This window comes from Medicago sativa, chromosome 5 (genome assembly GCF_051527215.1).
Source record: "Medicago sativa cultivar Bolivia chromosome 5, Bolivia_mono, whole genome shotgun sequence".
Taxonomy (NCBI): Eukaryota; Viridiplantae; Streptophyta; class Magnoliopsida; order Fabales; family Fabaceae; genus Medicago; species Medicago sativa.
The window spans coordinates 66,007,698-66,020,245 of NC_140753.1; the positions used below are offsets into that span (position 1 = coordinate 66,007,698).

Genomic DNA, 12,548 nt, shown 5'->3' on the forward strand with positions numbered 1-12,548 from the left:
AGTACGTGTGTTTTCTTATTATCTTGTGTTACTAATTGCAAGAATATATAGTCATGACCGTTTTTTTCTAAAGAGAAAAATAAGGATAACATGTTACTTGATGAGTTAGTGACCGTTCCTACTTTAAAGCATGTACATAATATATATTATAGACGTTAATAAAGGCCACATAACTCTTTAACAAGTAAGCAAGTTAATATTTGAGTTTAATAGTTTCACGTGGTCAAATCACTTAACACAAAAATACTTTTGAAATAAAAATGATCTCAAAAATTACAACAGAAATATATGTCTAGATTTATCCAAGTCTACAATATGAACAAATGACATTTTTCCCCACATTTGCAAAGATGGGGTGGCACCATTTCCATGCGTAGTAGCACTTGAAGCACCTACACTAATTCATAATGTGATTAGCGAGTTATGAAAATGTCTAAATCTATGTCTCTTTATAATTATCGCTAGAGATCAAAGTGTCCCTTAAATTCATTGTCATGTAGGAACAGGAATAGTTCAGACTACGTCATACCTTGAAGACGTAGAATTGGCCATAGATTATTACTCGCCATAGGTTGAATTGTTACTTTTCCATAACAAAATTGAGTCCTAACTTTTTTTTCTCTCAAAGAAGATAATGAATCATTGATTCTTCAGTGAAATATATACATTACATGCAGGGGCGTAATGTTAACGTACATGTATAAATATGGGTTTTGCTAGATGATATCCTTCTTGATGAAGGTGTCTTTTAGCAAGTTATCCTATATGCATTTGTTAAAAGACACCAACTAATTTTTATTAAAGTGTCTTTTAACAAGTTATAACTAAAAAGTTGATAATCACACCTTGAGATGTGGATTGCTAAAAGACACCTTCATGAGTGTCTTCTAACAAAACCGTATAAATATTAACCTTTGATATTAAAAAAAAACTTGCAAGGGCGTAGGCAAGGCGTGTCACATAGGTGTGATCATGGCCATCCCTACTTTTTTAATCTCTGCAAATATGCCTATATATAATTTTATGAAGTGATAATATCTAAATTAACATGTTTCCTTACAAAAATAACTATTCACTTTAATTTGTTTCCAAAAATAACTATTCACTTTAATTTGTTTAAAATATATTGGAAAAGTTATCTAATAAGAAGGTTTTTATACCCTTACTCATGCCAAGTTTTCAATTTTGTTTTGAAGTTGTTCATCATCACCAAGCCTCTTCTTTAAGCCAATGGTTCCAAATTTTGTTTTACACGATGAAATTGTAACACACCCTTTTGATTTCACTTGAAGATCATGTTAAGATGGTTATTATCAGGAAAAATATGAAAAGATCCTACTGTTTCAATGTGAAGTAGTGTTAATCTGATGTGAACAACATGTTTTAGGATTTGAGCGTGAGGGGTAAGAAGATGAACATATGAACATACAGCATCTACAGCAGATGTTATCACGTGAGGCAAAAGCATGAGGTAGGGGTGCATTAGAGTGAGCCATTCAGTAAAAACTAAAAACAAAGATTACTTGTAAGTTGTAATATACCTATTTTTAAAACATGGTAGTAAACAAGGAGTCGGAGCATACAACAACAATATCAGATTAGAATCATTTTAACTAAATGTGAACAAAGTTTTTCTTCCTTTCTGTCAACAGAATTTTTTTCAACAAACAACTCGACACAAACGCAATCCAAACAAGACCAAGTAGTAACCGCAGAAACAAGTCAACAGAGATAGAGAACCAGGGCACAACATCAAACGGGTCTGCTTACTCTACCCAAAGGTTAACAGTAGGTACGTGACCAAATTGACAGACAATGACGGACAACCAAAAATTTTACAAAACTTATCTTCCAAGCGGAAGATGAAAAAAATTTGATAAAAAACTACAGGTTTTGGCTTTATAAAGTTAAAAATTATAGTTTACCCTGAGTTAATAGAGTAATTCTACTTTAATTGTATATTTGAACATCAAAATATAACATAGCAGATTATAGATAGAGTAGGCACAAGTTCCGGGTTCAATTGTCATTCAAATATAAAGTTAACAAAAATTATAAATAACATCACCAAAAGGAGTCATAATGGAAAATACAAAATAGGAATTAAGTAAAACTAAATAACTTCAAGATCGAACAAATGATGGTTCAGCAAATCTAACAAACCAAAATACTTGATGGTAAATTTTGCTAGATCTAGTCATCACCAAAAAGACCGAAACCAATGTCCTCATCAGATTCTTCTTCGGGCTCCTCATTGGCAGCAGCAGGTGCAGCAGCAGGCGCAGCAGCAGAAGCATCGGCTGGGGCAGCAACAGCAGCTACAGCAAACTTGCTTGGGTCCTGCATTATACAAGATTAAGGAGTAAGAAATAAGGAACTAGTGAATATTCTAAGTGTACGATCATTTAAGAGTCCAAGATAAGTCAATACCTTCAAGAACTCCTTAACCTTGTCAGCCTCAGGGAAAGAATACTCGGTTGCGACAGCAACAGCAAGAACATTCTTGTATGCATTCACGAACATGTGAGGTGCAGCAGCGAGTGTTGGATAAGAGATGGCCAAAGAAAGTGAAGTAACCATTGAGACACCAATGGCAAACTTCGCAACAAGGTCATCCTTAGTAAGATCCAGAACCTCAGGGCTAAACACGGAGCCATTGTCATACACAGAGAGGACCACAAGTCCATATGAAAAGGGCCTGATGCCTAGCTTGGCAAGCAGTGCAGCTTCAGAAGAGCCAACCTTGTCTCCCTTCTTGATGAGTTCAACAGGGGTAATGAATTCCACAGTACCCTTGTTAATCTTTGTGGGAATGTTGAGCACCTAAAATTTCAAAGTTAAATATCAGTATTGAGTATAAAATCCATTACAGTAATACTCATATACCAATGGAACAAGATGACACACCTGGAAGAAAGAGGTCTGGGAGGGGTCAAGCCCTGTGTTGCCAGGAGGGACAACAACATCAATTGGAGCAACCAAACCAACACGAGCAGGAGCTCCAACCTATTCCAATTGAAAGGAAATATCATGAAATTAATAGGAATAGTTAGCATATAAGATGTTGAATTGTTATTCATCATACTAAAATATAACAGCATTCACAATGAGCATATTGACAACCAAGGAACAAAAAAATAGAATAACCAGGGTTTCAAAGATTAAAATTCAAAATTCAATTGAAACAATTTGTAGGAATAAAAATTAGGAGCAAAACTTTGGACCCACTGCCCCTGCATTAGATATAAATTAAATAGCCAACCATATAATTTATTGAAAGTAATAGAATTTGTGCTTGTTTAGATCCTGTGGAGACCAACATGTGTTTGGGAGTCATAAGTTGACTTTGACCATGAATATTTAAGTTGCTTTACTAGCAGTAGTAAAAAAATAACATTTCGGGCACAGCATAGAGCAGAAGCACTTATCATGATCAGCACTTATGCAAAAGCTTATATAAGCTACTTTCATAGAAAAAGATAACATAGGGTTAAACAGTTTCCATAAATACTAAAAGCTGTTTAAACAACCTATATTGAAGAACATATGAAAATAAGCCGACAAAATGTTGATAAAAAAAATTGTCATAAATTGTTTTCATAAGTTCTCCCAAACAGTTTTTCAAAACTAATGTCAATATATTCAAATAAGTCAATCCAGGCAGGCCCTTAAGAGTATGAAGAACTTAACTTAGTTTTTACTTCACCACCAGTTTATCAAGAAAACCCATTATCACAAATTACTTTTATATCAAAATCAATTTTAAGCAAATCATGAATCATATTTTGCAAACTAAAACTCCATCAAATTCATTCCAACAAACATCCACCCAAACACACTTAAATACTACAAGTAGCAAATCTGTCATATAAATTAAAAAATCATAATGAAAAAGAGTGGCATTACACTAAAAGCATTGCATATGGTACGCTTAATATCCAAGCTTTACATGACAATTACAAAAAGGTAAGTTTACCTTGTACTTGGCAACCTCTTCACTGACCTCCTTGAGGTCTCCTTTGGTGAAAATCAAACCCACATTTCCCTGTTTCAATGGACATGGCACTATTATTAAAATCTATAAAAAAATCTCAAATAAATATAGTTATTTCAATCCAGTATAACCAACCAATTAATTTCAATAAATATTATAATAACCAAATATAAAAAAAAAATCAAATAACTAATAATCCCAAAAACAACCTAAATTAAAATCCTAAATTTTTCAATAATACCGATTCAGAACTAACCAATGATTCATTCAAGATTCACAAAACATTATGCAATCCTTAACATATTTCAGATAAAAACTACTTAAAATCTATTCTAATATAATAACCAATAACTAAAAAATCAGAATTTTGATCATAACAAATTAGCCCTTGACAAAATAAAATCGTAACATAATTTAATTAATCAAATATATCTCAAAATCAATCAAAATCATTCAATATCATCAAATCAACAAAAACTAGAGATTGGAAAACTTACAACAAGGAGAGGGATAAGGTTAAGAAACGCATTGTTCCCAGTTTTCTCAGCGTGCATCCTCACAGATCTCTTCATCATAGTATTCTTCCCCATAAGAACAACCGAATCACCACGTAAACCACCACGAATATTCTGAAGTTGGTTAGATCCAACGTTATCAGCATTAACAATCAGAATCTGAGTGAATTCATCGAGAAGCTGGCAAAGCTTAACGTCGTAAGCTTGTTTCTTCTCGGCTTTGGTTGGTTTTGGTGCCATTGATGATGAGGATTGAGTTTTTTTTTCTTAGGGTTTTGATGAGAGCAAAATTGAGGGCCAAGACGAAGGTTTACGTCAAGGCGGACAGCAGCAGCGCCGTCGCTTTAACCTCTGGTTTTGTGGAGGTTCGTTGGTTTTTGGGAGAGAGAGTGTGGAAAATTTGGAAACCCTAGAATTGAGAAAAGAGTGAGAAGATGTTTATATAGTGGTGAGAGAAAGAAGAGAAAATTAGGGTTTTGAGTTTGTGGGTGGTGGGTTATTTTTTAAGGCCCAAAATATTGCTCATTTCATCTTTATTTTTGCTATTTAACACCGCAAAAGTACCAAAAGTGCCTATATTTTTTAGATTTGAAGCGCAGTTTCTAGAAGAGAAATTATATTTGAAAAATTATTTTTTGACAATTTTAATGATTGCTTTGCTTTCATACTTACGTTATGTTTTACTTTCTCTCTATTGCTTTAATTTTTGTATCAACACTCATATTTTTTTATATTTAGGTTGTCCCAGTTGCCGACGAAAGTGGTTGTTCAAATAACATCTCTCTTTTTAAAGAGGAATGATATTTGAACAACCATTTATGGGACAAACAACCAATATATACAAAGAAACGTAGGTTTATGTACAAAAACTAAAGCAATAGAAAGAAAAAGTTATAAGATAATGTAATTATGAGAAAGAACTATCCTAAAAATTGTCACAAAATGATTGTTGAAATATCATTTCTATTCTACAAATAAACATTATTAAAGTTTTATGTCTTATGTTTTTCATATAGTTGTCATGAAGAAGGCACTTTTTGAAAATAAAAAAAATAAATCTGAACTTGACTATATGGAACCCATCAAGTTTTATGCTTATGCATTTGCCATGAAGAAGACATTTTCTACAAATACATATCATTAAAGTTTTTATATTAAAAAAAAGTGGTGGATAACTAGTATTCTAGAATGAATTTTCTACGAAAAAACTTGAATGATTTAAAAAAAAGGGGGAAAAATACTTGAATAAAAAGTTCTCTAAGAAATGTTCATTCGGTTCTTCACTAATGTTTAACAAAACTAATGAAAACTATGAATCAACAAACGAATTTTAAAATGAAAACGACACCGTTTAACAAAATTGTTCGTCACGTTCTTCACTAATAGTTGTGATTTAACTGATCCTATTCTCCTCAACAATATTGATAATTGTTATGAATGATTGCAACAAAATGAGGATAATTATGGAATATTGGAAGATTATTTGGTCACATGAGAAGAAGGCTTGACTTGGGAAGCTGATGGTGATGCACTTAGGGCTAATGAACCAATAATAGTTACTAGATGCCAATCTAGACTCGCATGAACATGAGCCTATAGGTGATTGTAATCGTCAAGCTGGGTTTGTAAGTTAAAGTTGAATTAATTAAGCATAATCTAAATTCTAATATGGTATCAGAGTCTATCAAGATTCATTTGATCACCATTTATCATGTCACTGCTATCAAACCAATCTAGTCCCGCCTGAGATATCCAGTCATGTGTGGGAGGTGTGTGTGTTAAAGAATCCACATTAGATGAGAGAAGACATAAACATGGAGCTTACTCAAATTTTAATAAAACACAATTCTATAAATTAATAGGACTAGTGAACAAATAAGATGCAGCAATTGTCATAATTCAGATTTAGAATGATGATATTGACAATAAATTAAAACATCAAATTGAGCCAGAAAAAATAAAATACTGAAACCAAAATATATTATATTAGGTAGTAAAGATGGAAAATAAACAAAAAGAGAATGTAAAACAATGTACAAGAATAAAATTTAGGAGCTACAACAGGCAACTGTCCATGCTTAGTACAGTATTCAATAGCCAACCATATGCTTTAGTGGAACACTTAAGTAATTAAAGGTACTCCAATTTGTGATTGATTGTTACAGTCAAACATGTTTTTGAAATCACAAAATTATTTATACCCTTCTAGAAATGCTTAATTAGATGACTTAAGTAGAATTTCTTGTCTTTCACAAGAAGTGAAACAAAAAATTTATAGATTAAGTTGAACTTTTTCACTTCATACTTATTTACGGAGAAAGTAAGTCCAAACTCCAAACACAAATTACTTTGCCTCAAACTCAACTAATTAAGTGTAGTAAACTGAATTAGGAGCATACTGGTTGTTTACATTTACACTATATGGTTCACAGAAAAAACCATTATACATAATTATGGAAAGTTTCACTTCACCATAATTAGGAGCATACGTGCAAGCTCCACACTGATCTCTAGGGTTTTTGAAAGAGGCAAATGTGAATTTCTTATGTGATGTGAAATGTGATTGTATTTATAGTCAAAATTGGTTTAGGTTTAGGTATGGGGAGGAAATTACCAAAAAACAGGCTGAAGATGGTGCTAAAATTGTAAGGTTGGTTGAGATGGCAGGATAAGACCAGGGCAATGCAATGCTATCATGCTACTTAGAATGGAAAAGGTAAAAAAGTAACGGAGAAAGAAAATTGGATTAGTGCACGAAGAAGCTAGGAAAGTTGGTTGTAACATGTATTTCATTTTATTACTATTATTATTTATTTTTTTAAACAAGGCAAAATGAAATATATTACTAACAAAAAGACTTCTTATCAACATAAGGTGTGCCAATAAAAACGTCAAAAGTATACAAGGTAACTAGTCATAAGGGAGCCGAAACACAAAGTGATTATCTGATACCCAGACAAACAAACGGGTTTGACCACCATGTATGAAAATTCAAGCTAACATTAAAATTATCGACCTTCATCCACCTAAAAGAGTATATATCTTTATTTTTTATAACAAATGATGAATGTCGCTTCCTTATTCTTGAAGATTCTATTATTTCTTTCGTGCCATAGAATCCACACACAACAAAGCCAAACAAACTGCATAAAATTACGGCGTTGACACGTACCTTCAGAAGAGTAAACAAACTGAAATGATAATACTTTATTATAATTATTTCCTTCAAAAAAAATACTTTATTATAATTATTATTATACTTTTTGGCAACATTTAGACTCAATTCAATGAAAAAATAGTTAATAATTGATAAACTAATTTACAGCGGATAACTTATAAACTAATTTATAGTTGATAGCAGATAAACTAATTGTTCATATTGGTAGTGTTTGATAAAATTAATGGTTGAAGTATATTATAAATATGAAATGATGTAAAAATGCTATATTTAATTAATATTGATGGTCCTTTAAAAAAAATGAATATTTAAGTTTTTTCAATTAAGATTGTAGGGTAAAATTGAGATAAATGAATGATAAGCTAAGCTATTTGAATTAACTTATCAAAAACCATTATAATTTAGTAAAATAAGTTATAAGCTCGTGAGAAAGTGATGGTTACCAAATGAGTCTCTTTTAATCAAATGAACTTATAAAACATAAACTAAAAGCTCAAAAACATGTTATACCATTATAATTTTCATAAATTCTATGAGAAAATCAATAGTATATCAATAGTATCAATAGTATATATATAAAGTAAGGTTTTTTATGCCACATGTCACTTCCACATTCATTCTCAATATTTTTATTATTTTTTCTATTTTATTTAACATAAATATCTCAACAAACTTTTGATCTTATGCACTCAGTATTTTTTATCTCAACAAACTACACATCAATCAATCAATCAATCAATTGTATATATATAAAGTAAGGTTTTTTATGCCACATGTCACTTCCACATTCATTCTCAATATTTTTATTATTTTTTCTATTTTATTTAACATAAATATCTCAACAAACTTTTGATCTTATGCACTCATTATTTTTTATCTCAACAAACTACACATCAATCAATCAATCAATCAATCAATAGTATCAATAGTATATATATATAAAGTAAGGTTTTGTATGCCACATGTCACTTCCACATTCATTCTCAATATTTTTATTATTTTTTCTATTTTATTTAACATAAATATCTCAACAAACTTTTGATCTTATGCACTCAGTATTTTTTATCTCAACAAACTACACATCAATCAATCAATCAATCAATAGTATATATATAAAGTAAGGTTTTTTATGCCACATGTCACTTCCACATTCATTCTCAATATTTTTATTATTTTTTCTATTTTATTTAACATAAATATCTCAACAAACTTTTGATCTTATGCACTCAGTATTTTTTATCTCAACAAACTACACATCAATCAATCAATCAATAGTATATATATAAAGTAAGGTTTTTTATGCCACATGTCACTTCCACATTCATTCTCAATATTTTTATTATTTTTTCTATTTTTAAAAACCAATATTTTATTTAACAAAAATCGGGTTTTCGGACTACTTGATCGGATTGCTCTGAAACATTCCCAGAAAATCAGAAAAAATTCAAGGACCATGACTCCCGTAGAAGGGACTTCTTACGGGACTCCGCCCCTCAAAATCCAAAATTCCATCGTTTAGACTCATTTTTCATTTTTATTAATTTTTCATATTCTCAGAAAAATCCAAAAAAATTTCCATTAGTTTTATTTGATTTTTAGAATTTTGTGGTACTATTTTTTTTATATTTTTATGATTTTATTTGACATGTTTTTAGCATTTTTTACTTAGTTTTTTGTTGTTTTTAAAAGGAAAACTCAAAACTATTGAAATGTGAGAGAGTGTGATGGCTGATTATACATAAGAATTGTCCGTATTATAAAATCCGAAATAGTAAACATGAATCCAAATTTTAAAATCCGAAATGCACAAGGGCATTTTTAGAAATTTTACAGGGCGCGGGAGAAGGCAATAGGGTGGGAAAGTAATAGTCCATGTTTAAAGGACCCAAAACTATTACCACTTGGACTAATTCATTATTGATTTTGTTACTCTTTTTATTCTTGCATTGGACATTCATCTCATCATTTATATTTATTTTTAATTTTTTTTTTGAAATATTTATATTTATTTTTATGATATTATTATAATTGTAAATTTAAATAAATTCAATCTAATATACTGACACGTGTATTCGTGCACACAAACTTATAAAACTTATTTAATATCTAACCCGGGCAACGCCGGGTCTCTAAACTAGTTTTTTTTTTTTTGAAATGGCAAATATTATTAACCAACGAGCCCGTGCAAGACGCACTAATAAGCTCGGGTGGAGAAAAAAAATTACAAAAGGGGAAATCGGTTGCCATAAAAGTGTGGCTCGAACAAAAACCCCTTAAAAAACCACCCACAACAAGGACTAAACTAGTATATATATAAAGTAAGGTTTTTTATGCCACGTGTCACTTCCACGTTTATTCTCAATATTTTTATTATTTTTTTATATTTTATTTGACATAAATATCTCAACAAACTTTTAATCTTATCCACTAAATATTTTATTTAATTTTATATTTAATTTCTAATATTTTATGTAGCCAAAATATCTCAACAAACTATATATAATACTTTCAATATTATCCATTAAATCTTCCTTTTTTCTTCTTCTTTTTTTTAGGAAAAGAAGTTTCAATTAGTTACATTATATAATCTTTTAGCACCATATTATTCAATTAGTTTTTTCATTGAGGAAAAAAAGGCTTCGGTTTGTTTTTTTTAACTATAAATAAATGAGATTTTGTTAATCACCAAAATCACATATTTTGAGCAGAAATCGAAACTCAAACCTTCTTTTGATCTAAGCTTTTTTTTCTTCATGTTTGACAAACACCTATACTATCGTTTCTTCTACTTATGCTTAGATTTTTATTTTTATATATATAATATAAGATGGAACTAACATCTACGAGTGAGTTTACTGATTGTTTTTTTCTTTCTTTCAGGTCCTTGAACTATTGTTTCTGGTATCCATTACAAACACCTACGAGTTTCAGGTCCTTGAACTAACATTTATACTATTGTTTCTGTTTCAGGTCCTTGAACTAACACCTATACTATTGTTTTCTTTTTCTTTTTCCGATTCAACAGTACCGCTCTTCTCTCCATTCTTATTCATAATTCATAATTGAGTTTGTGGCATCCATTCCTATTTTGTATTATTATTATTATTATTATTATTATTATTATTATTATTATTATTATTATTATTATTATTATTATTTTATTATTATTATTATTATTATTATTTCACCAGTTCCGCAGTTTAGCAATATGTATTTTTGCTTATGTTGATCTTTTATGTTGTTTTGTGCGTGAACCCAGTATAACGGACATTCATAATTGGTGTGTGCCGTTATAGCAATAGGTATTGGCACCATTCATAATTGGTGCATGCCAATATAGCGGACACCGTGAACCCAATAGTGTATAGGAACACACAGTCGTTTCTAAATAACAAACCAATCACAGTCGTTAGTATTTCTAAATCAATCAATAGTATATATATAAAGTAAGGTTTTTTTGGCCACATGTCACTTCCACATTCATTCTCAATATTTTTATTATTTTTTTCTATTTTTAAAAACCAATATTTTATTTAACATAAATATCTCAACAACATTTTGATCTTATCCACTCAATATTTTCTTTAAATTTTTATTGAATTTCTAATATTTTATGTAGCAGAAATATCTCAACAAACTACTCATAATTCTTTCAACAAAGTTTACATATACGATCTTATTTTATGATTAAAAGACTCCAATTTGTTTATTTATTTTTAGGAAAAGAAGCTTCAATTAGTTATTACTAATCTTTTAGCATTATATCATTCAATTAGTTTTTATGTTTGAGGATAAAAAAGGTTCGATTAGTTTTTTTTGATAAAAAAAGGTTCGACTAGTTTTTTTTTTGATAAAAAAGGTCCGATTAGTTATTATGTTATCTTTTAGCAGCATATTCTAATGCAAATGTTAACTATAAATAAATAAATTTTCGTTAATTACATATTTTGAGCACAAGCAGAAACTCCAAACCTTCTTTTCATCTAACATTTTTCCTACTTCAGGTTTGCCAAACACCAAATTTATTATTTCTCATACATATACTTTGATATATATATATATATATATATATATATATATATATATATATATATATATATATATATTTCAACCACTTTCTTCCCTTTCAGTCAATTTTTCTCTCTCATACGCATGGGCCACGAAACAAACTCATGACCACATGTTTAAAGGGACCCAAAACTATTACCACTTGGACTAATTCATTATTGATTTTGTTACGCTTTTTATTCTTGCATTGGACATTCATCTCATCATTTATATTTATTTTTATGATATTATTATAATTGTAAATTTAAATAAATTCAATCTAATATACTGACACGTCTATTCGTGCACACAAACTTATAAAACTTATTTAATATCTAACCCGGGCAACGCCGGGTCTCTAAACTAGTTATATAAAAAAAAAGGTAAATGTTATTTGAAAGGGTGTATGATTGCATCTAAATGTTTCCCTTGAAGCAAAGAGGATGCTGATTATACTCCTTAAAAAAATCACTTTGATCTGCTTTCTCCTCCATTCTATTTTTAAATTTATATCTAGTTCATTTTCTAATTTAATTGTGAAGATGGGGACATTACACTAGGTTTTTAGTCAATTGTTGTGTGCTCTGTTGATTATATCTACTTTATTTAAACACATAAATGTAGTGTTGATTCAATTTTGAAGTAAAAAAAGTGTAGTTTGGCGTTCATCTGTCATTGGGTCACACACAATAGTCAATAAGAAATCTAGCAATATCTTAGGGTAGTTGTACCATAAAGTTATTGAATATATGGGGCAGCACTTTGGTGCCATTAATGGCACCGTGCCATTAAATCTGGGTCATTAATGGCACCA

At 30.1% G+C, this 12,548-nt stretch overlaps 1 protein-coding gene across 1 annotated transcript; it reads right to left on the reverse strand.

The window, feature by feature from the left end:
• Nucleotides 1–2,001: 2,001 nt before the first annotated feature.
• On the reverse strand, nt 2,002–4,920 carry LOC146924115 (large ribosomal subunit protein uL10-like). Its single transcript, XM_085709141.1, has 5 exons — nt 4,492–4,920; nt 3,977–4,045; nt 2,908–3,006; nt 2,431–2,823; nt 2,002–2,340 (listed from the first exon to the last, which is right to left on the reverse strand). Exons 1-5 carry the CDS (start codon nt 4,747–4,749, stop codon nt 2,194–2,196), a joined length of 966 nt encoding a protein of 321 aa, XP_085565267.1. The 5' UTR covers nt 4,750–4,920; the 3' UTR covers nt 2,002–2,193.
• Between the last annotated feature and the right edge of the window lie 7,628 nt (nt 4,921–12,548).

Coding starts and splice junctions, on each gene's coding strand:
- LOC146924115 (XM_085709141.1), bottom strand. CDS start 4,749: ATGGCACCAAAACCAACCAAAGCCGAGAAGAAACAAGCTTACGACGTT. Junction 4,046..4,491: donor ACCTTATCCCTCTCCTTGTT/GTAAGTTTTCCA, acceptor CCATTGAAACAG/GGAAATGTGGGTTTGATTTT. Junction 2,341..2,430: donor AGGTTAAGGAGTTCTTGAAG/GTATTGACTTAT, acceptor TGTATAATGCAG/GACCCAAGCAAGTTTGCTGT.